The sequence below is a fragment of the Hemitrygon akajei genome, chromosome 18 (assembly GCF_048418815.1).
Source record: "Hemitrygon akajei chromosome 18, sHemAka1.3, whole genome shotgun sequence".
NCBI classification, from domain to species: Eukaryota; Metazoa; Chordata; class Chondrichthyes; order Myliobatiformes; family Dasyatidae; genus Hemitrygon; species Hemitrygon akajei.
This window is the reverse complement of record NC_133141.1, coordinates 28,930,830-28,955,846: the sequence shown is the minus strand read 5'-3', so window position 1 is coordinate 28,955,846 and position 25,017 is coordinate 28,930,830. Positions and strand designations below refer to the sequence as shown.

The 25,017-nt window shown below is 47.3% G+C and overlaps 1 protein-coding gene and 1 long non-coding RNA gene across 2 annotated transcripts in view; one reads left to right on the top strand and one right to left on the bottom strand.

Annotated features, from left to right (window-relative positions):
- The window catches only part of LOC140741232 (uncharacterized), a 65,829-nt gene that overhangs the window by 2,707 nt on the left and 38,105 nt on the right, over positions 1–25,017 (top strand). The gene's annotated exons all lie outside the window — the stretch shown is intronic.
- On the bottom strand, positions 1,687–23,272 carry LOC140741587 (bone morphogenetic protein receptor type-2-like). The gene is made up of 10 exons (XM_073071893.1): positions 23,263–23,272; positions 23,001–23,153; positions 15,857–15,937; positions 15,008–15,087; positions 12,641–12,868; positions 11,819–11,933; positions 9,229–9,380; positions 6,188–6,335; positions 4,277–4,413; positions 1,687–2,148 (listed from the first exon to the last, which is right to left on the bottom strand). Exons 1-10 carry the CDS (start codon positions 23,270–23,272, stop codon positions 2,002–2,004), a joined length of 1,251 nt encoding a protein of 416 aa, XP_072927994.1. The 3' UTR covers positions 1,687–2,001.

Here is a 25,017-nt window from a genome sequence, read left to right as displayed (position 1 = left end):
GATTTGGGTGGCTGAAGCAGCATCAACTCACTGGACACCAACCATCGCGGATGTGGAGGACCCCGTGTTAGACACGTTGAGATCAGTGTAGACTCTTTTTCCCGTGTATTACCTTTTCTATTCTTTGACTGTTCATGGAGGGTCAGTGAAACCTAATGGGTGTGCATGCAGGCAGTTACTTTGTGAACCCATGTGCTTTTTAGTGGAGACAATAAGGCACTTGTCAGTAAATACAGATTCTCTTTGTGCCTAACTGATCATATTACTAAGGGGTAATCCTTGTAACACATCTACTTCAGCACAAGCTGTATTGTAGGTAAGGCAGATGAGCTTGGAGCATTGATCAGAAAGTTGAACTATGATGCACTACAATAATAAGAATTGGTTGGAGGAGGACCAGGACTCGTAACTTAGTGTTCTGAGGTTCCATTTTTTAGCCATTATAGGGGAAAGAAGTTAAAGGTGGAAGGGTAGCATTGCTAATCAGAGAAAATGTCACGGCACCGCTCAAACAGAACAGACTGGGGGACTATTCTACTGAGGCTAAATGAGTGGAACTAAGGAACAAGAATGGGATGACCACTTTAATGGATTATATTATAGTCCTCCCAATAGCTAGTGGCTTTAGAGGAACAAATTTGTAGAGAGAGAGCAGAAAGTTGCAAGAAAAATAATGTTACAAAAGTAGGTGATTTTAACTTTCCACATATTGACTGGTGATCCCATACTGTCAAAGGACTGGATGGGATAGAGTTTGTCAAATGTGTTAAGGAAAATTTCCTAATTCAATATGTAGAGGTCCCAACTAGAGAGAGTACGATACTGGATACAAGGCAGGGCAAGTGACTAATGAGGTGCCCAAGGAGTATAGGAAATGCAAGGGTAGTCAGGAGGGCTAATAAAAGGCATGAGATTACCCTAGCAGAAAAGGTGAAGGAGAATCTCAAGGGCTTCTACAGATATATTAAGAAATGGGGGAAATCTTAAATGGGTTTTCATTGCATCTGTATTTAGTTGGGAGTCTATAGAACTCAGGCAAAACAATAGTGAGGTCATGGAGCATATGCTGATTACAGAGGAGAGGTGTTTGCTGTCTTGAGGCAAATTAGGGTGAATAAATCTCAAGGGCCTGACAAGGTGGCAACTGACTGCAAGAAACTGCAGAGAGATGTGGATACAGCTCAGCACATCACTGAAGCCAGACCCCACCAACCCAGGACATTCTCTCTTCTCCCCTCTCCCATCAGGCAGAAAATACAAAAGCCTGAAAGCGCGTCCCACCAGGCTCAAGAACAATTTCTACTTCACTGCTATTAGACTATTGAACGGTCCCCTAGTATGAAAGGATGGATTCTTGACCTCACCCTCATTGTGACCTTGTACCTTATTGTCTACCTACACTGTACTTTCTCTGTAACTGTGACACTTTATTCTGCATTCTGTTATTGTTTTACCTTGTTCTACCTCAATACACTGTGTAATGATTTGATCTGAATGGACAGTGTGCAAGACAAGCTTTTCACTGTATCTCAGTACATATGACAATAATAAACCGATTCCAAATCCAAGTATTAAAAAGACTCTCAGGGACTCAGAGTTAACATTTGTATTTTATTTGAGTGTTTCGGCTGAGTGGTTGATCAAGTGAAACCAGTCTCGGAGAAAAGCTCAATGTTTGATCTCCAAAACAATCACTGTGGGGCTCAGGTGCGGGGTGTAACAGGACTGTAATTAATTCATGTAACCGAGGTTTCCTGGCCCCAGAGGAACCCCATGTGGTGAGGGAGGGGGGTGGGTTGAACTCCTCTCAGAAGCCTTTTAGGAGAACCATTGGGCACAGCGGATAATCTTGCGGGAAGGAGAGGAGGTGGAGAGGGAGAGCCGTGATGTGGGTGGGGCAGCGAGGAGGGAGGGCAGTGAGTGAGCACTGTGCTGTGGGAGGGGTAGTACTGAGAGAGGTTCACACTGTGGAAGGGGCGGCACTGGGGCAGTGAGAAGGGATCATCGTGATGTCTCACTGAGAGGGGTCAGTGTCTGGAGGGAGTCAGCGAGAGCTGACATGTCTGCCAGTCGGTGCTCCAGGCATTGGGCAGAGAGTCGAGCCTCAGGATCGTGGTCCCAGCAGTCACTGATGGTCTCAGGCAGGCTCTGTGGGAGGGGAAACACAGGCAGCATGAGTTAAGGACTGTAGCTGACCATTCAGCCCATCTACCTTGACTGTTGATCACAGTGGCCCACCCTCCATCTCCTAGAACTGGAACTCTGCATTCCCATTACCACTGGACCCTTGACTCTCTGACCAACAGACTGCACTCAGTTAAGACAGGCAGCAACACCTCTACTGTGATTATCCTGAACACTGGTGCCCCACAAAGCTGCACCCTCAGCCCCTACTCTACTCCTTGTACATGTTGTTATTGTCTATATTAATGAGTTACATGAAGTGGCAGATGGAGTTCAACCCAGATAAGTGTGAGATGGTTCATTTTGGTAGGTCAAATATGATGGCAGAATATAGTATTAATGGTAAGACTCTTGGCAGTGTGGGGGATCAGAGGGCTCTTGTGGTCCGAGTCCATAGGACGCTCAGAGCAGCTGTGCAGGTTGACTCTGTGGTTAAGAAGACATACAGTGTATTGGCCTATATCAACCGTGGGATTGAGTTTAAGAGCCAAGAGGTAATGTTGCAGCTATATAGGACCCTTGTCAGACCCCACTTGGAGTACCGTGCTCAGTTCTGGTCACCTCACTATAGGAAGGACGTGGAAACCATAGAAAGGGTACAGAGGAGATTTACAAGGATGTTGCCTGGATTGGGGAGCATGCCTTATGAGAATAGGTTGAGTGAACTCGGCCTTTTCTCCTTGGAGCGACGGAGGATGAGAGGTGACCTGATAGAGGTGTACAAGATGAGGAGAGGCATTAATTGTGTGGATAATCAGAGGCTTTTTCCCAGGGCTGAAATGGCTAGCACAAGAGGGCACAGTTTTAAGGTGCTTGGCAGTAGGTACAGAGGAGATATCAGAGCTAAGTTTTTTATGCAGAGAGTGGTGAGTGCATGGAATGGGCTGCCGGCGGCGGTGGTGGAGGCGGAAACGACAGGGTCTTTTAAGAGACTCCTGGATAGGTACATGGAGCTCAGAAAAATAGAGGGCTATGGGTAAGCCTAGGTAGTTCTAAGGTAAGGATGTGTTCTGCATAGCTTTGTGAGCCAAAGGGCCTGTATTGTGCTGTAGGTTTTCTATGTTTCTATGATAATGCGGTAAAATGGATCAACAAATTTAGAGTCATAGTTATAGAGCACTACAGCACAAAAGCAGGCCTTTCAGCCCATCTGGTCCATGTCAGCCTGGTCTTCTGCCCAGCCCCAATGACCCACACCTGGACCCTAGACCTCCATACCCCTCCCATCCATGTACCTATCCAACCTTCTCTTAAATATTGCAATCATACCCACATCCACCACCTTTGCTGACACTCATTCCACATTTGCACCACCCTCTGAGTGAAGAAGATCCCCCTCAGATTCCCGTTAAAGATTTCACCTTTCACTCTAAATCTCTCACCTCTAGTTTGAGTCTCACCCAGCCAGAAGCGCCTGCGTGCATTCACCCTATCTGTACCCCTCATCATTTCGAATACCTCTATAAGATCTCCCCTATCCTCCTGCGCAACAGAGAATAAAGTCCCAGCTTATTCAACCTTTCCCTCTAACTCAGGTCCTCAAGTTCTGACAGCATCCTTGTAAATTTTCTCTGCACTCTTTCAATCTTATTGACAACTTTCCTGTTGGTAGGTAACCAATATACTCGAAATGTGGCCTCAGCAACGTCTTTTACAACTTCAACAAAACATCCCATCTCCTGTACTCAGTACTTTGATTTATGAAGGCCAATGTGCCAAAAGCTCTTTTTAAAAAAATGAATTTTGCTGATAGCATCAAGATTGGGGGTGCAGTGGATAGCGAGGAAGACTATCAAAGCTTGCAGTGGCTTCTGGGCCAGCTGGAAAAATGGGCTGAAAAATGGCAAATAGAATTTAATGCAGACAAGTGCGAGGACAAACCAGGATAGGACTTGCACGTGAGTGGTAGGGCACTGAGGAGTGCAGTAGAACAGAGAGATCTGCGAATACAGATCCATCATTCCTTGAAAGTCACAGGTAGATAGGAATGTAAAGAGAGTTCTCTCTGGACATTCACCCACTCTTTCTGGACACTGACCTCAGCCACACATAAGTGTGTGGGATGGTTTGGGAACCCAGATATTTCACTCACCCTGTTGACCATTGCCCAGCTCGGGGGGAATTTGGGCCTTATTCGACCCCTGACTACAGTGGTGACCATCTCCTCGAAGGTTGGATCCCTCGTAATCTCCGCTTGGAATGCTGCTTGAAATTCTGGTGTGGATCGGCCTGTGAAGAGGGAACAGTAGTCAGTGCCTATCTGTTTGTTCCTTTGCTCAATATCCAGTCAGACCAGGGTGAGACATTGGACTGGAATCTGGTTAACGTCTCGAGGGGCTGGGGTGAACAGAACAAAGATGGGCTTCGATCACTTGCAGAAATAGGCTGTTCAGCCCATCAGGTCTGTGCTGACCATCAACCAATCATTTACACCATCATAGACCATTACAGCACAGCAAAGCCCCTTCAGCTCATGATGTGCTGCCCTTTAACCTACTCTAAGATACCGTACTCTCACATAGCTCCCCAGTTTTCTTTCATTCGTGTGCCTATTTAAGAGTTTCTTAATTGTCCCTAATGTATCTGCCTCTACCACCACACCTGGCAACGTGTTCCACATACCCAGCGCACTCTGTGTATATTTAAAAAAAAACTCTGATATCCCCCCCAAAATTTCCTCCATTAATGGTCGTCCTCTGGTATTGATCATTGCCGCTTTGGGGAAAAGTCTCTGGCTGAACACTCGATCTAGGCCTCTTATCAAGTCACCTCTCATCCTCCTGATTAGGGATAGTCAACATGGCTTTGTGTGTAGTAGGCTATCACAATATCATAAATCCACGTGCTGATTCATGTTCTAAACTCAAACACTTTACCTACAACCAGCTTGCATTGAAATAGATGCAACTCAGAACACCGGTGGCCTCAAGAATGCATGTTTAGTCACTCTCTACTCTCTCTATACCCATGACTGTGTGGCTAGGCACAACTCAAACACCATCTATAAATTTGATGATGACACAACTGTTGTCGGCAGAATTTCAGATGAGGACGATGATGTGTAAAGGAGTGTGATAGATCTGCTGCTTGAGTGGTGTCGCAGCAACAACCTTGCACCCATCTCCACTAAAACCAAGGAATTGATTGTGGACTTCAGGAAGGGGAGGTCAAGGGAACACAACACCAGTTCTTATTGAGGGATCAAGATGAGCATTTTCGTTCCTGGGTGTCAATATCTCTGAAGATCTATCCTGGACCCAACATATTGCTGCAATTACAAAGAAGGCACAACAGCGACTATATTTCATTAGGAGTTTGAGGAGTTTGGTATGTTAACAAAGACTGGCAAATTTCTCCAGATGTACAATGGAGACTGTTCTAACTGGTTGAAAGAACTCTTGATTCTCTGATCATACACCGTAAATTTTGGGAAGTCAAATTCTGTTAGGACAATTACAGTAAATGGCAGGGACCTTAGGAGCATTCACGTACAGAGGGACTTTGGGGAATAAGTCCATAGCTCTCTGTAAGTGGTGACACAGGTGGTGAAGAAGGTGTTTGGCATGCTTGCCTTCATTGGCTGGGTATAAGAGTTGGGATGATACATTGCAGCTGTACAAGACATTGGTTACCACACTATGAGAAAGATGTGATAGAGATGGAAAGGATGCAGAAGAGATTCACCAGGATCTTGCCCAGGATGGAGGAGCTGTGGTGGTAGGGAGAGGTTGGACTAGCTGTTTTTTTTTCCATTCTGGAATGTAGGTGGCTAAGGGGTAACCTTATACAGGTTTATAAAGTGATGAGGGGCATACATACGGTGGATGGTAACAGTCTTCTCCCCAGGGTAGGTGAGTCTAGAACTGGAGGGCACACGTTGAAATTAAGAAAAGAGGAATTATAAAGATATGGGCGGCAAGTTTTTTGACCCAGAGGATGGTGGGTATCTGGAATGAGCTGCCAGAGGAGGAGGTTTCTCTAAAGTATCTGCCTGGGTACTGACCAGGGAAGAGGGTGGTGCACCTGGTGAATATCTCCCACAGGACCAGTCCTAAGGAATAAACGTCAGCCTGCTTCAGGGTGGTGCCATAGTCCCTCAGGTTGATGGAACCATCCAGTAACTCAGGAGCCATGTAGCGGTATGTCCCGACCTGGAAGAAGAGGAGAGAGGGAAAAGGGAGAGTCACAGAGGGTGAGGTCATAGTCAGAATCAGGAATTGCCTCCCTTCCTGCAGGAAGGAAACTGGCTCTTCGGCGCAGCCTGTCCATGCTGGCCAAGACAAGGGGTCTTGACCCAAATCATCGACTGTCCATTTCCTGACCCACTGAGTACTGTCCAAACCATTCCAGATGTGGTTTCACCAAACCACCTATCACAGGGATTGTATAACAAAACTTTTCTGAAGTTCTCCCAACACATCAACATCCATTCTTCAACAAGGAGACCTCCACTGACCACACCATTCAGGATGTGGTCTCACCTTAATATCTTTCCTTCAATGTGACCATACCTGTGAAACTAAGAGTGACCTAGCCTCTTTAAACAAATTGGTGAATTGTTTTATTATTGTCACACATACAGTGTAAAGCTTTGTCATAGAGCAGTACAGCACAGGAACGGCCCATCTAATCAGACAGCGCATCAGTTGCAAAAGTGCCGGTAATCAGTGATCAGGGTTCAATTCCTACCACAGTCTGTCAGGAGTTTGCACGTTCTCTCTGTGACTGCATGGGTTTCCTCTGGGTGCTCCAGTTTCCTCCCACAGTCCAGAGACATACAGGTTAGTAACATTTGGATATGCTAGGTTGATACCAGAAGCATGGCGGTTCTTGTGGGCAGCCTCCAGCACATCCTTGCACTGTGTTTGTCATTGACGCAAATGATGCATTTCATTTTATATTTTTATGTTTTGATATACATGTGACAAATAAAACTAATCTTAATCTAGTCCATGCTGACCCGAACTTCTGCCTAGACCCAGCTACTTGCACCGGAAAATACTATAAGACATCGGAGCAGAATTAGGCCATTTGGCCCATCAAGTCTGCTCTGCCATTCTGTCATGGCTGATGTATTATCTCTTTCAACTCCATTCTCCTATCTTCTCCCTGTAACTTTTGACATCCTTTCTAATCAGAAAACTATCAACCTCTGCTTTAAATATACCCAATGACTTGGCCTCCACAGTTATCTGTGGCGATGAATTCCACAGATTTACCACTCTCTGGCTAAAGAAGTTACTCCTCATCTCTGATCTAAAGGGATTTCCTTGTATTCTGAGGCTGTGCGTTTGGTCCTAGACTCCCTCACTATAGGAAACATCCTCTCCACATACATTCTATTTAGGCCTTTCAATATTCAATAGGTTTCAATGAGATTCTCCCCCCCCCCCCCCTCCATTCTTCTAAACTCTAGTGAGTACAGGCCCAGAGCCATCAAAGTCTCCTCATACATTAACCCTTTCATTTCTGGAATAATTCTTGTGAACCTCCTCTGGACCTTCTCCATTGCAAGCACATCCTTTCTTCGATATGGGGCCCAAAACTTCTTACCATATTCCAAGTGCAGTCTGACCAGTACCTTATAAAGCTTTAGAATTACATCCTTGCTTTCATAGGCTCGTCCTCTCAAAATGAACACTAACATTGCATTTGCTTTCCTTACCACTGACTCAACCTGCAAGTGAACTTTTATGGAATCCTTCACTAGGACTTCTAAGCCCCTTTGCACCTCCGATTTCTGAATTTGCTCACTGTTTAGAACATAGTCCATCCTTTTATTTCTTCTACCAAAGTGCATGACCATACACTTCCCTACACTATACTCCATCTGCCACTTCTTTGCCCATTCTCCTAATCTGTTTTAAGTCCTTCTGCAGACTTCTGCCTCCTCAACACTATCTGCCCTTCCACTTATCATCTGCAAACATGTTAAAGGACTGAGGGGAGATCTGATAGAGGTATACAAAATTATGAGAGGTATAGAAAGGGTAAATGCATACCTGCTTACCCTCCATGCCCCTCCCATTTATGGACCTATCCAAACTTCTCTTAAATGTTACAAATGAACCCACATCCACCACTTCTGCTGGCAGATTGCTCCGCACTTGCACCTCCATCTAAATGAAGAAGATTCCCTCTTCCCCAGATTCTTCTTATATAATTTCATCTTTCACCCTAAACCTATGCCCTCTAGTTCTAGTCTTACCCAAACTCAGTGGAAAAGAATCTGCATGTATTCACCCTAACTAAGCCACTCATAATTTTGTAAAGCTCTAGCAAATCTCGCCTCCTTCTCCTATGCTACAGGGAATAAAGTCTTAACCTATTCAACCTTTACTTAGATCCTCAAAGTCCCGGCAACATTCTTGTAAATTTTCTCTGTACTCTTTCAATCTTATTAACATCTTTCCTGTGGGTAGGTGACCAGAATTCCACACAATACACTGAATTAGCCCTCGCCAACACCTGCACAACTTCATCTTAACATCTGAATTCCTGTACTCAATACGCTGATTTATGAAGGCCAATGTGCCAAAAGCTTTCTTTATGACCCTACCTAGGAATTGTGGGTCTGAATTCCCAGATCCCTCTGTTATACAGCACTTCTCAGTGCCCTAACACTCACTGTGTAAGTCCTACCCTGGTTGGTCCTCCTAAAGTGTAACACCTCACACTTGTCTGCATTAAAATCCATTTGCTGCTCTTCAGCCCATTTTTCCAGCTGGTCCAGATCCCACTGCAAGCTTTGATAGTCTTCCTCCCTGTCTACTAAGTGCCCAGTCTTGGTTTCATTCACAAATATGCTGATCCAGTTTACCATATTAGCATCCATTGATATAGAAAACAAACAACAACAGACACAGCACTGATCTCTGCAGCACACCACTTGTCATAGGTGTCCAGTCAGAGAGGAAACCATTCACTACTCTGGCTTCTCCCGTTAAGACAAGTAGATAATATTGCATTGTCCATACAGATCATTTCACCGCACTGGGATATTGAGATGATACAAGGGAAAGCAATAACTGAGAACTACACTACCATGTAGACCTGGACTCCTTTGCCAGTCAGCCTCTTGTTGCTGCTCATCACTGAGGCCAGACCAAAATCACTGATCACGCACGTCCCATCCTCCTTCACCAGCACGTTGTCGCTGCTGAGGTCCCGATGGACAATGGCAGGCTTGTAAACACCTGGTGGAGAGAGACAAGCCCTTTCTTGTGGTTAGTTCCAGAGATGCTGATGTTAGCCAGGTCTGGTCAAAGGCAAAGTCAAGTTTACTGTCAATATATGCAGATGAAATGAAAAACTTATTTGGAGTTGGAACTAGTTTATTAACATCACACGTAATGAGGTTCATATTGTCCATTCAGATCAGATCATTACACAGTGTATTGAGGTAGAACAAGGTAAAACAATAACAGAATGTAGAATAAAGTGTCACAGTTACAGAGAAAGTACAGTGTAGGTAGACAATAAGGTGGACGATCATAACAATGTGGATCGTGAGGTCAAGTTCATATTATTGTACTAGGAGATCATTCAATAGACTGATAACAGGGGAATAGAAGCCATCCTTGAACCTGGTGATATGTCCTTTCAGGCTTTTGTATCTTCTGTCCGAAGGAATTGGGTTTATTATTGTCACATGTACTGAGATACAGTGAAAAGCTTGTCTTGCACACTGTCCATACAGGTCAGATCATTACACAGTGCATTGAGGTAGAACAAGGTAAAACAAATACGTCAACAGAACAAAGGAGCTGGTCAATGAATTCAGAAAGATGGGACGGTGCACGTGCTCCTGTCTACATCAGTGGTACTGAGGTTGAGAACTAGGTGTGAACATCACCAACAGCCTGTCCTGGTCCAACCACAAAGATAGGACCAAGAAAGCTCGACAGGACCCCTACTTCCTCAGGAGGCTAAAGAAATTTGGCATGTCCACATTGACTCTTACCAATTTTTATCAACACACCATAAAAAACATTCTGTCTGGATACATAATTGCTCTGCCCGTGATCACAAGAAACTGCGGAGAGTTGTGGACACAGCTCAGCACATCACAGAAACCAGCCTCCCCTCCATGGACTCTGTCCACACTTCTCACTGCCTCAGTGAAGCAGCCAGAATAATCAAAGACCCCACCCACCCCAGATACTCTCTCTTCTCCCCCTCTCACATTGGGCAGAAGATACAAAAGCCTGAAAGCGTGTCCCAACAGCTCAAGGACAGATTCTATCCCAGTGTCAAACAAGAGAAAATCTGCAGATGCTGGAAATCCAAGCAGCACACACAAAATGCTGGAGGGACTCAGCAGGCCAGGCAGCATCTAGGAAAAGAGTAGTCGACATTTTGGGCCGAGACCCTTCTTCAGCACTGGAAAAAAGAGTGGAGGAGTAGATTTTAAAGGCAGGGGAGGGGAGAAAGAAACACAAGGTGATAAGTGAAACAAACCTGAAGGGGGGGGGGGGTGGTGGAATGAATTAAAAAGCTGGGAAGTTGATTGGTGAAAGAGATACAGGGCTGGAGAAAGGGGAGTCTGATAGAAGAGGACGAAGGCCGTGGAAGAAAGAAAAGGGGGGAGGAGCACCAGAGAGAGGTGATGGGTGTGCAAGGAAATAAGGTGAGAGAGGGAAAAGGTGAATGGTGAAGAGGAGGGGCATTACCAGATGTTTGAGAAATCGATGTTCATGCCATCAGGTTGGAGGCTACCCAGACAGAATATAAGGTGTTGTTCCTCCAACCTGAGTGTGGCCTCATTTCAACAGTGGAGGAGGCCAAGGACAGACATATCGGAGTGGGAGGGGGAATTAAAATGGGTGGCCACTGAGAGATCCCGCTTTTTCTGGTGGATGGCGCGTAGGTGCTCGGTGAAGCGGTCTCCCAATCTACATCGGGTCTCACCGATGTACAGGAGGCCACACTGGGAGCACCAGACACAGTAGATGACCCCAACAGACTCACAGGTGAAGTGTCGCCTCACCTGGAAGGAGTGTTTGGGGCTCTGAATGGTAGTGAGGGAGGATGTGTAGGTTCAGGTATAGCACTTGTTCCACTTGCAAGGAGGGACAAATGGACAAGGGTGTCACATAGGGAGCAATCCCTGCAGAAAGCAGAAAGTGGGGGGAGGGAAAATATGTGCTTGGTGCTGGGATCCCATTGGAGATGGCAGAAGTTATGGAGAATTATGTGCTGGACGCAGAGGCTGGTGGGGTGGTAGGTGAGGAATGGAGGAGCCCTATCCTGGTAGGGTGGTGGGAGGATGGGGTAAGAGCAGACGTGAGTGAAATGGAAGAGATGCAGTCGAGGTCAGCGTTGATGGTGGAGGAGGGGAAGCCCCTTTCTTTGAAGAGGGAGGACGTCTCCTTTGTTCTAAAATTAAAAGCCTCAACCTGAGAGCAGATGTGGCGGAGACGGAGGAACTGAGAGAAGGGGATGACGTTTTTACAAGTAACAGTGTGGGAAGAGGTATAGTCCACGTAGCTGTATTCTGTTGTTGTTTTACTTTGATATACCTCAATTCACTGTGTGATCTGATCTGTATGAACAGTATGCAAGACAAGCTTTTCAATTTACCCTATTAGATTTGACAATATTGAATCAATATCCACTATCTGTTAAGACTTACCTCTGGACCAGGTCTCTGTGTGAAGGAAACTCACTCCTGCTGTGACGGACTGAGCCATCTTGAGACTAGCCCCCCAGCTGTTGCAATGCTGTCTCAGGTAATTGGATAGGGATCCCTTCCAGAAGAAGCCAGCTATTAGAAGGTTCCCAGTCAATGCTCTCCCCACCTTTGTTTCTACCGCCACCCTCTCCCCACGTTCCAGGCTCCATTTACCCACTTCCTTTTTTCTTTCCTTATGGAGTTATAGAGCCAGTTCCCAAGGCCCAACCCAGATCTCCATCAAAACAAATCCCTTTTGCCAGTGTTGAATCTGGGCATACACCTCCTTGTCCCATATCCTTCCAAACCTTTCCATTTACCTGTCCAAGTGCCTTGAATATGAGATGATCCCCTACCATTGACCCTCTCTCCCACTGCCTTCTCCCTTACCTTAGGATAGTACTCACTGATTTTGAGATAATTTCACCTCCCTCGCCTATCTCTTCTCCTCTCTCTTCTCTCTCTTTCTCCTTGCCTCTTCTCCCTCCCTCCCTTACCCTGGGACAGTACTCAATGATGACTAGATGTCTCCCCTCCCATCTCTTCCCCCTTACCCATCCCTCCCCCCTTACCCTATCCTTCTTCCCTCCCCATCCCTTCCTCCCTCCCCATCCCTTCCTCCCTCCCCATCCCTTCCTCCCTCCCCATCCCTTCTTCCTTACCCCATCCCTCCCCTCCCCATCCATCCCCCTCCCCTTCCCTCCCCTCTTATCCCAGTACTCAGTGAAGATTCGATGGACCCAACCTCAATACCCCCTCCCCACCCCTCTTGGCCCTCCTTACCCCAGGACAGTACTCTGTGATGATCATGTAATCCGTGCTCCCTCTGTGCTTGCACGCTCCGGCCCCGACAAGCCTCACAATGTTCTGGTGCCCCACGGAGACCAGGTTGTGGAATGCCTGCTCGTTCTGGAAATGATCTCGGTGGGCAGCAGGGAACAGCTTCACTGCCACCAGCTGCTGGGTCTGGAGCCCTCTCCACACTGTTCCATGCCTGCCCTGTCCAATCACCTGCCACGTCAACCCAGGGAGAGACAATGAGGGGTTAACCTCCAGGGAGAAGGGCGGAGGGCGGGACAGCGAGGGGTTAACTTCAGCCTACTGTAGTGTAGGGCAGTGGAAACCCTAACTTCTGTGTTGTATCACAGTTGGGAAAAGAGCATGAAGTTTGTGCTGAGATCCCTGCTGATCTTGTTTTTGTAACAGAAACAGAATTAATACAAATACACCAGGCCTTCACAATCTGTAGTTGAGATGCACGTGATCCACAGTGAATTGGCCATTTGGATTCAGAACTGGTTTGCCCACAGAGGGTAGCTGTTGATTCTAGCTGGAGGTTCCACAAAGACCAGCATTGATGGAGAGAGAGATTTTAGGGTCCAAGTCTGTAGCTCTTTGAAACTGGCTGTGCAGGTTGAAAGGGTGGTAAAGAAGGCATACAGTATGCTTGCCTTTACTTGTCAAGGAATGAGTTCCAGATTCAAGAAGTTATGTTGCAATTTTATAAAACTCTGGTTAGGCTACATCTGGAGTATTGCATTCAGTTCTGGTTGTCCCATTACAGGAAGGGTGTGGGGGCTTTGGAGAGGGAGCAGAAGAGGTTCACCGGGATGCTGTCTGGATTAGAGGGCATCAGCTATAAGGAGAGGCTGGACAAACTTGGGTTGTTTTCTCTGGAGCAGTGGTGACTGAGAGACCTGAGAGAGGTTGATAAAATGATGAGAGGCATAGATAAGGTACACAACCAGCATCTCTATCACCAAGGCTAAAATACCAGAGGGCATGAATTTAAGGTGAGAAGGGATAAGTTTAAAGGACAGATAGGGGACGTCCTTACACAGGGAGAGGTGGGTTTTCAGAATGTGCTGCCAGGGGTGGTGGTGGTGGAAACAGATACAATAGAGATGTTTCAGAGGTTCTTACACAGACACACGGATGTGCAGGGAATGGAGGGATATGGACATTGTGCAGGCAGAAGGGATCAGTTTAGCTGGGCATTTTATTATATCAGTACAACATTGTGGGCTGAAGGGCCTGTTCCTGTGTCATACTGTTCTGTGTTCGATGTTCTTCACAGCAAGAAAACTTTAAATCACAGCATCGTCCATCCAGGACATATCCATCCCCTATGGAACACCTCCATATTTCCTGCAGACACCACCTCCAGGGATATCCAGGCATGAACCTACCCCCTGGAATATCACCAGGCTGTAAGCCTGGGCAGGGCCCTCAGCTGCCAATGGATACCGAGGCTGGGCAGCCAGGACTTGCCAACACCTCCCCCCCGCCCACCACCACCACCACCATTTCCCACCTCCGTACTGGGTGACCGAACTTGAAGAGGGTGGGACTGAAGAGCAGCCAGGAGCAGGCAATTCGGAGGGGTAAAGAGGGGCTGGATACACATACAAGCCATGTATACTTATGGTATACAGTCTTTTCCAGCCCACAGAAGTGACAGGTGATTAGGAGATCTATGCAGCAACTGAGAAACTCCCTACAGGGCTCTGTAACCCTCACCTAAACCCCAGTATGTACAGTGCCCTCCACCCCAGGTCCCCAATGTATGAGGAAAAAACACCCCGTTTAGAGGGAGTTCCACTGGAGACCCCATCCCACGGATCCCTGGTGGAAACCAGGCAGATTCCTCAGTCTGTACCTATATTTAATTCTTAGCAGTTTGGATGAACAGAGAGATCTTGAGGTACATGTCCATAGATCCCTCAGAGTTGTTGTGCAAGTTGATAAGTAGAGGGTGGGTGGAACACACTGCCAGGGGTGGGGGTAGAGGCAGATACATTAGGGACAATTAAGAGACCCTAAGGCACATGGATGAAAGAAAATGGTGGGTTATATGGGAGGGAAATGTTAGATTGATCTTAGAGTAGGTTAAAAGGTCAGCACAACATTGTGGGCTGAAGGGTCCATAATGTTCTTTGTTCTATGTGCTATGTCTAGAGTCCTAGGCAAATTCCAACAGTATTCCCAATCCCAATTGAGAACCCTGCTGGGATTAGGAAACCGGGGAGATTCCCAACCATACCAATGTCTAAATATCATGGATCGGTGACTGTGCTCCCCTTAGGGGTCAGGGTCAGTGGGCTCATTGCCTAGGGGTGAGGGGTCAGGGGTTGAGAAGTAGTGAGGTACCTCAAGTAATTCGACAGTCTGCAGATTTCCAGGAGCAACGGGAGGAGCCGAGCACCGAAAGGCAGAGAGGGCGGTCCGTACTGGAACAGAGAGAGACAGAGGGAATTAGAAGTCTGGCTCATGGGAGTGGAAAGAGTGGTCCACATTGGAACAGAGAGTGGTGGGGGTTTAGAATTTCAGAAAAGGGGGAGAGGGAGAGAGAGGGTAGAGAGGAAATAAAGAGAGAAGGTGAGAGAAAGGGGAATGGGAGGGGGGAGAGAATTGTAGAGGAGGTGAAGGGGATGAGTTGAAGAGAGAGGGTGGAGAGAAGAGGAGAGGGGAGAGAGAAGGCAGAAGAATAGGGGTAAGAGAATGGAAGAGGAGGGGTAGAGGGGAAAGGACAGTTTGCTCCAGAGCAGTGAGAATGTGGGTCAGAACACTTGGGTAATGGGAGGGAAGATAAAGTGGAGGCAGAGGGGAGGGTGGAAGGGAAGCAGGAGGTGAGGGCATGCATTATGGGGGAAGGGAACGTAGGGAGGGTGGTGAGGCTGCATGGGGAGGGAGGAGGAAGGGAGCATGAGTTGTGAAGGTAGAAGGGGAGGGAGTGGAATGGAGGGTGGATGCGAGGTGAGGGAGGAGAGAAGGGGAATGGAGGGGAGCAGTGAAGGGGGACAACTCCCAGAGATTGGCTCTGTGTGATCCCCTCAGGGTTTCAGTTCCCTCACATCCCATTCTGTCCTGGGTCAGAGAGACCTGGTCTGTTTGTCAGTCAGCTGTGACAGCCGGTGCAGGGAGTAAAGATTCAGAAGCCCCCTAAACCCAGGGGAACTGACTGTGGGGTCATCCCCAGGTGGAAAAAAAGCATCGTACCTCGAGGACACATTAGCACCAGCACGAGGATTGAGGAAATCAGGAGGACTACCAGTAGACAGATGATCCCATTCAGTAGTCCTGGAATCAGCAGAGAGCAACAGAGTAGTTATTACACACACATTCACACAGTCATTCCTGTTCATACCCACACTGGGAGCACCGTGCACAGTTCCCATCTCCCTATCCCTGGGTCAGACCAACACCGGGAGCACCGTGCACAGTTCACGAGGGGTATAGGGTAGGGAGAGTGATATGGAGACGAGGGGTGTAGGGTAGGGAGGGTGATATGGAAACGAGGGGTGTAGGGTAGGAAGAGTGATATGGAGATGAGGAGGGTTGTAGGGGCCAGAGTGTATGACGGAGATAAAGGAGGATGCAGGCCTGTGGGATGACATATAATTTGCTAACGGACAAGTTAGTGGGATATATATTAAATATGCACCATATGTGCTGGTGAACGGAGTGTGTGTAGAAAGTGTATTTGCTGATGTCATGGACAGGATGGACTGAAGGTTCTCTTTTACACTGCATGACTGTAAGGCTGTGTCAGATATGAAGGTGTAAGGAATGGAGCCCTGAGATTTCAGGGAACTGTTGGCTCCTTCAACCATGCAGCTGTGGAGCTGTTTCCCTGTATTGTACAGAGACACCGTTTGTGATATAACTCCCCGTCAACAGGATCAAAGTTGATGGATAGCCTCCACATCTCTCGTGTGGGAGGATCACTCGATATTTTGCTCCTTATCTGTCTAGTGTTGGATGTGTTTGGGTGGGGAGAACACACCACCAACCACCCTCCCCCATCCGCTCAGCTTCTTCCAAGGACAGAAGGCAGTAAATTAGGAGACCTTGAAGAGTTGAGTCCACCTCCTGGAGAATAGTCTAGAAACCTGTTAACCCTCTCATAGCCTGAACTGCAGGAGCTCTCTCATTCACTGTGTTGCTGAGTCATAGGGTCATCAAGCTTTACAGCCCTTCAGCCCATGATGCTAATTAAATTCCCTTCTACCTACACAGTGTCCACCCCCTCCATTCCCTACATCTATGTGTCTGTCTAAGAGCCTCTATCGTATCTATCGTATAAGAGCCTCTGTCGAGAGGCGGCCTGGTCGAGGGAAGTGCCTGGTGTGAGAAGTGCTAGTCTTTGGCTCGAGAGTCTTCGGCGAGGAGACTACGCCAGGCACAATTGCAGAGGGTGAAGACATGACCACTAAGCTGATTCAGTGTGCTACGTGCATGATGTGGGAGGTCAGGGACACTGATGGTGCCCCCGGCTGCTACAGCTGTGGAAAGTGTGTCCAGATTCAGCTTCTGAAGGAGCATGTTGCAGCACTGAAGAAAGAACTGGATGACCTCAGGTTTATCTGCGAAAACGAGGGTTTTCTGGACAGGACCTACAGTGAGGTCATTACACCGAGGATACCAGAAGAGAGAAAGGGGGCGACGATGAGGAAGGAAAGGATGCTTGAAGTACAGGAGACCCCAGGGGATGTACCTCTCGTAAACAGGTTCACCTTCTTGGAAGCTGTCAGGACAGAAGATACTGCCAGTCTGAGAGGTGGACAGGTCTGCGAGCCGAAAATTGGTGCAGAAGCAGAGCCAAGGAGGCAGACATCAGGAAGAGCCGTGGTAGTAGGGGACTCCATAGTAAGAGGTACGGAAAGGGGTTTCTGTGGCAACAGGCGAGATTTAAGGATGGTGTGTTGCCTCCCTAGTGCTAGGATCCAGGACATCACGGACCGATTGCAGGGAATCCTTAAGGGTGAAGGTGAACAGCCAGAAGTGGTAGTGCATGTTGGCACAAATGACATCGGGAAGAAGAGGAAGGACATTCTGCAGCGGGACTTCAGAGAACTCGGAAGAAGGCTGAAAAGCAGGACTTCCAGGGTGGTTATCTCTGGTTTGCTTCCAGTTCCTCGTGCTGGAGAGGGCAGGAACAGGGAGATAATGGATCTGAATGTGTGGCTGAGGAACTGGTGCAGGAAGCAAGGATTTACATTCTTGGACCACTGGGATCTGTTTTGGGGTAGGGATGAATTGTACAAAAGGGACGGGTTGCACCTTAATAGGTGGGGGACCAGCATTCTGGCAGACAGGTTTGCCACTGCAACACGGATGTGTTTAAACTAAGTAGTGGAGTGGAGGGGATGAACTGGAAATATAAGGATGGAGTTAAAGGGAAAGTGAAAATAAGAAAAGTTAAAAAGGACAACAGAATCAATGGAGTAGAAAGCTCAAGAAGAGATCATACAGTATGGCCAAGTGAAATAGGAATTGATATGAAAGGAGAGGGGAGTAACGAATTAAAAGTATTATATATGAATGCACGAAGTATAAGGAATAAAGTAGATGAGCTTGAGGCTCAGCTGGAAATTGGCAAGTACGATGTTGTGGGAATAACAGAGACATGGCTTCAAGCGGACAGGGCCTGGGAAATGAATATTCAAGGATATACATCTTATCAAAAGGACAGACTGACTGGCAGAGGGGGTGGGGTGGCTCTGTTGGTGAGGAATGATATTCAGTCCCTTGTGAGGGGGGACATAGAATCTGGGGATGTAGAGTCAGTATGGATAGAACTGAGAAATTCTAAGGGTAGAAAGACCCTAATGGGAGTTATCTACAGGCCCCCAAACAACAGTCTGGATGTAGGGTGTAAGTTGAATGAAGAGTTAAAATTGGCATGTTGCAAAGGTAATGATACAGTTGTCATGGGGGATTTCAACATGCAGGTAGACTGGGAGAATCAGAATGGTACTGGACCCCAAGAAAGGGAGTTTATGGAGTGCCTCCGAGATGGATTCTTAGAACAGCTTGTACTGGAGCCTACCAGGGAAAAGGCAATTCTAGATTTAGTGTTGTGCAATGAACCGGATTTGATCAGGGACCTCAAGGTAAAGGAACCATTAGGAGGTAGTGACCATAATATGATGTGTTTTAACCTACAATTTGAGAAGGAGAAGGGAAAATCGGATGTGTCAGTATTACAGTTTAACAAAGGGAACTATGGAGCTATGAAGGAGGAGCTGGCCAAAGTTCAATGGAACAATACCCTAGCAAGGAAGACAGTGGAACAAAAATGGCAAGTATTTCTGGGAATAATGCAGAAGGTGCAGGATCGGTTCATTCCAAAGAGGAAGAAAGATCCTAAGGGGAGTAAGGGGCGGCCGTGGCTGACGAGGGAAGTAAAGGGCAGTATAAAAATAAAAGAGAAGAAGTATAACATAGCAAAGATGAGCGGGAAACCGGAGGACTGGGAAGCTTTTAAAGAGCAACAGAAGATAACAAAAATGGCAATACGCCAAGAAAAAATGAGGTACAAAGGTAAACTAGCCAAGAATATAAAGGAGGATAGTAAAAGCTTCTTTAGGTATGTGAATAGCAAAAAAATAGTTAAGACCAAAATTGGGCCATTGAAGACAGAAACAGGTGAATTTATTATGGGGAACAAAGAAATGGCAGATGAGTTGAACAGGTACTTTGGATCTGTCTTCACTAGGGAAGACACAAACAATCTCCCAGATGTAATAGTGGCCAAAGGAACTAGGGTAAAGGATGAACTGAAGGAAGTTTATATTAGGCAAGAAACGGTGTTGGATAGACTGTTGAGTCTGAAGGCTGATAAGTCCCCGGGACCTGATGGTCTGCATCCCAGGGTACTTAAAGAGGTGGCTCTAGAAATCGTGGACGCATTGGTAATCATTTTCCAATGTTCTATAGATTCAGGAACAGTTCCTGCTGATTGGAGGGTGGCTAATGTTGTCCCACTTTTCAAGAAAGGAGGGAGAGAGAAAACAGGGAATTATAGACCGGTTAGCCCGACATCAGTGGTGGGAAAGATGCTGGAGTCAATTACAAAAGAGGAAATTACAACACATTTGGATAGCAGTAGAAGTATCAGTCCGAGTCAGCATGGATTTATGAAGGGAAAATCATGCTTGACTAATCTTCTGGAGTTTTTTGAGGATGTAACTATGAAAATGGACAAGGGAGAGCCAGTGGATGTAGTGTACCTGGACTTCCAGAAAGCTTTTGATGAAGTCCCACGTAGGAGATTAGTGGGCAAAATTAGGGCACATGGTATTGGGGGCAGAGTACTGACATGGATTGAAAATTGGCTGGCTGACAGGAAACAAAGAGTAGGGATTAACAGGTCCCTTTCGGAATGGCAGGCTGTGACCAGTGGGGTACCGCAAGGTTCGGTGCTGGGACCTCAGCTGTTTACAATATACATTAATGATTTAGATGAAGGGATTAAAAGTAACATTAGCAAATTTGCTGATGACACAAAGCTGGGTGGCAGTGTGAAATGTCAGGAGGATGTTATAAGAATGCAGGGTGACTTGGACAGGTTGGGTGAGTGGGCAAATGTATGGCAGATGCAGTTTAATGTGGATAAATGTGAGGTTATCCACTTTGGTGGCAAGAACAGGAAGGCAGATTACTAACTAAATGGAGTCAAGTTAGGAAAAGGGGAAGTACAACGAGATCTAGGTGTTCTTGTACATCAGTCAATGAAAGCAAGCATGCAGGTACAGCAGGCAGTGAAGAAAGCTAATGGCATGCTGGCCTTTATAACAAGAGGAATTGAGTATAGGAGTAAAGAGGTCCTTCTGCAGCTGTACAGGGCCCTGGTGAGACCCCACTTAGAGTATCGTGTGCAGTTTTGGTCTCCAAATTTGAGGAAGGACATTCTTGCTATTGAGGGAGTGCAGCGTAGGTTCACAAGGTTAATTCCTGGAATGGCGGGACTGTCATATGTTGAAAGATTGGAGCGACTGGGCTTGTATACACTGGAATTTAGAAGGATGAGAGGGGATCTGATTGAAACATATAAGATTATTAAGGGATTGGACACGCTGGAGGCAGGAAGCATGTTCCCGCTGATGGGTGAGTCCAGAACTAGAGGCCACAGTTTAAGAATAAGGGGTAGGCCATTTAGAACAGAGATGCGGAAAAACTTTTTCACCCAGAGAGTGGTGGATATGTGGAATGCTGTGCCCCAGAAGGCAGTGGAGGCCAAGTCTCTGGATGCATTCAAGAGAGAGTTAGATAGAGCTCTTATAGATAGCGGGGTCAAGGGATATGGGGAGAGGGCAGGAATGGGGTACTGATTGTGGATGATCAGCCATGATCACATTGAATGGCGGTGTTGGCTCGAAGGGCTGAATGGCCTACTCCTGCACCTATTGTCTGTTATCTGCCTCCACCACCAGCTTGGTAGCACATTCCAGTCACCCACCATGCTCTCTGTTAAGAAAATACCTTGCTCCACACATTTCCTTTGAACTTAACACCCTGTGTGTCTGTGACTATGTGCATGTTTGTCTCTGAGTGTGTAAGAGGGAAAGAGAGTGAGTGTGTGTGTGTGAGTGACAGAGTTCGCGTGTGTGTGTGTGTGAGAGAGTGGTGTGTGCCTGTGTGTGTGTGACATAGACCACGTGTGTGTGTATGAGAGAGAGAGAGGCTGTGTGATTGTGTGTGTGTGAGTGAGAAAATGTATGTATGTGAGAGAGCTAGTGTGTGTGTGTGTGTGTGTGAGGGAAGGAGTGAGTGAGTGTGCATGCATGTGAGAGAGTGAATGTGTGCGTGTGTGTGTCAGAGAGAGACTGAGTGTGTGCGTGAGAGAGAGTGTGAGTGTGTGTGTGAAAGAGGGAGTGAATGTGTGTGAGAGGGAAGGAGTGAGTGAGTGTGCATGTGAGAGATGGAGTGAGTGTGTGTCTGTGAGAGAGAGTGAATGTGTGTGTGAGTGAGTGAATGTGTGTGAGAGTGAATGTGTGGGTGTGTAAAAGAGGGAGTGAATGTGTGTGAGAGGGAAGGAGTGAGTGAGTGTGCATGTGAGAGACAGAGTGAGTGTGTGTGTCTGTGAGAGAGAGTGAATGTGTGCGTGTGTGTGAGAGAGAGTGAATGTGTGTCTGAGAGAGAATGAATGTGTGTGTGTGTGTGAGAGTGAATGTGTGGGTGTGTGTGAAAGAGGGGGTGAATGTGTGTGAGAGGGAAGGAGTGAGTGAGTGTGCATGTGAGAGACGGTGAGTGTGTGTGTCTGTGAGAGAGAGTGAATGAGTGTGTGTGTGTGTGAGAGAGGGAGAATCTGTGTGTGGTAGAGAGAGTGTGTGTGAGACGGAGTGAGTGTGTGTGAGAGAGGGAGAATGTGTGTGTAGTAGAGAGAGTGTGTGTGTGAGATGGAGTGAGTGTGTGTGTGAGACAGGGAGTGTGTGCATGTGTGAGAGAGTGAATGAGTGTGTGTGTGTGTGAGAGAGAGAGTGTGTGTGAGACGGAGTGTGTGTGTGAGAGGGAGAGTGTGTGTGGTAGAGAGAGTGTGTGAGACAGAGTGAGTGTGTGTGAGAGACAGGGAGTGTGTGCATGTGTGAGAGAGTGAATGAGTGTGTGTGTGTGTGAGAGAGGGAGAGTGTGTGTGAGACGGAGTGAGTGTGTGTGAGAGACGGAGTGTGTGCATGTGTGAGAGAGTGAATGAATGTGTGTGTGTGTGGGAGAGAGAGTGAATGTCAAGTCAAGTTGCTTTTATTGTCATTTCGACCATAACTGCTGGTACAATACACAGTAAAAATGAGACAACGTTCCTCCAGGACCCTGGTGCTACATGAAACAACACAAAACTACACTAGACTACGTGAGACAGCAGAAAACTACATTAGACTTCAGACCTACATGGGACTACATAAAGGGCACAAAACAGTACAATAATTAATAAATGATGTAAATGTAAAAAATGTTTTATCAGGAATTGAGAAAGAAATGAGCAAAAATTGCAAAGGGAGTGAGTGGAGTGGTGTTCAGGTGTGTGTGTGTGAGAGAGAGTGATGGTGTGTGAGAGGGAAGGAGTGAGTGAGTGTGTGAGGGGGAGTGTCTGTGTGAGAGAGAATGAGTGTGTATGTGTGTTTAACGCGTGGAGTTTACTGTGGATACTGTAGGTGATGTTGGGGGGGTTGGTGTCAGACGATGAAGTGAGGGTGGAAAGGGTAATGCCATTGTCTGCCGAAGGATGGTGAAGGGGTTAGAGGAGGTTGATGATGCTGGAAGGGGCTGTTGGAGGATGTTGGGGGCGGGGGTGCAGTGTGGAGGTTGTATCATGAAGTGGGGTCAGAGGACGTTGGGGGTGTGGGGTAGGGTGGAGGCTCACCGTTGGTGGAGAGTTGTTCAGACTCAGAGAGATGAGGGGGGCCACTGTTACACAGGTCTGTGCTACAGCAGCAGGAAGTGAAGCGGTGGGACCTGTGGGATCGGTCTGTGCACTGTGGGGTGCAGGAGAGGACGTTCCGGGTCGGCCAGCAGCCTGTGGGGAGAAGGAGACAGAGTGCGTCAGTCTGTTCTCAGTGATTCTCCTCTCCCACCCTGACAGCCCCTCACGGGAGTCTTCCCTTCCCCAACCTGAGGCAACACACCTCTTACCATCCGCACCCCCCCAAAAGAGATCCCCCTCCCATGATTCTGTGTCTCACTGTCACCCTCCATTTCTTTCTCTCTCTCCTGCATATCTCTTTATCTCTCCCTCGCCTCTATTTCTATTTCTCCCTTTCTTACTCTTCCTGTTTTACTCACCTACTCTCCCTCTCTCTCTCTCCCACTCTGCTCCTGTGTTCTCCCTGTTAACCCCCTTCCCCTCTATATCTGCCTCCATCTCTCCCTCTCTCAATTTCTCTTTCTCACACTCCATCTCTCTGTCCCCCTCTCTTTGTATTGCTCTCCATCTCTACTTCTCTCCCTCTCTCCTTATCTCTGTCTCTCCTCCATTTTCTTTTTCACTGCCTTTCTTCTCCTTCACTCACTTCCTGCCCACCAATCTCTCTCTCTCTCACACACACACACTCTCTCTCACACTCTCTCACTCTCTCACTCACTCACACACAATCACAGCTTCACCTTGTCTGTCTGGGTAGAAAACTCCGTCAGCATGGCGGATCCAGATCCCAAAGCAGAAGTCAGTGGACTTGCACCTGACTGTGCCATTCCTGAAGACCAGAGTCCGGTTAGCAGACAAGGGGAACACTGTGCAAACTCTTCCTTCTCCAGGGACTCCTACACAGGGGAGAAAGGGAGAGCTGAATCACCGGGCAGGGAGCGAGGGAGCTTGTCCGATGATGGGACCCATGGGGAGGAGTGTAGGTGTGCTGGGCAGATGGAGTGGGTGTAGAACAAGGGAACTTGAGGATCACGATCCATAATGCCTTGAATGAGGTGTCACAGGTAGATAGGGTCATCCAGCACATTGGCCTTCATAAATTAAAGTATTGCCTACAGGAGTTGGGATGTTATGTTGAAGTTGTATAAGACATTGGTGAGTCCTAATTTGGAGTATTGTGTGCAATTTTGGTCACCTACCTACAAGAAAGATGTCAATAAGATTGAAAGAATGCAGAGAAAATTTACAAGGATGTTGCCAGGACTTGAGGGCAGAGTTACAGGGAAAGGTTGAGTAGGTTAGGACTTTATTCCCTAGAAAGTAGAAGAATGAGGGGAGATTTGAGAGAGGTACACAAAATTATGAGGGGTATAACTAGGGTAAACATAAGCAGGCTTTTCCCCCTCAGTTATAGAACCCCACAGCACCTAAACAGGCCCTTCTGCCCATCTAGTCTGTGCTGAACTGTTATTCTGCCTCATCCCATCAACCTGCACCTGGACCATAGACCTCCATACCCCTCTGAGACTAGACGGGCCGTAAGACCTGTTTTTGTGCTGTAGTGCTCTGTGACTCTATGACTATGAGGAGGGGAGAGAAACAGGGGTATGGTGGGAGTTGGGTGGGTATGGGATGAACTGGGTTAGATCAGAAAGAAAACGGACAGAGGGAAACATCCCTTGGTCCCATGCTCTGCCTCCCTTTCGTATCAGATCCCACCACCCACAGCTCTTGGTCACCTCTCCCTGTCCACCCCTGATTCTCTCCCTCCACCAATCATCCCTCTTCACCTGGATCCACCTATCACCTGCTAGTCCTTCCCATATACCTACCTCCACCTTAACTCTTTATGCCAGCTATCTCCCCTCACTGCCACCCACCTCTGGTCCTGCTGCAAAATATTGACTGTTCATTTCCCTCCATAGATGCTGCCTGACCTGCTGAGGTTTATAAAGAGGGCATAACTAAGAACATAAGAACTAGGAGCAGGAGTTGGCCATCGAGCCTGCTCTGACAT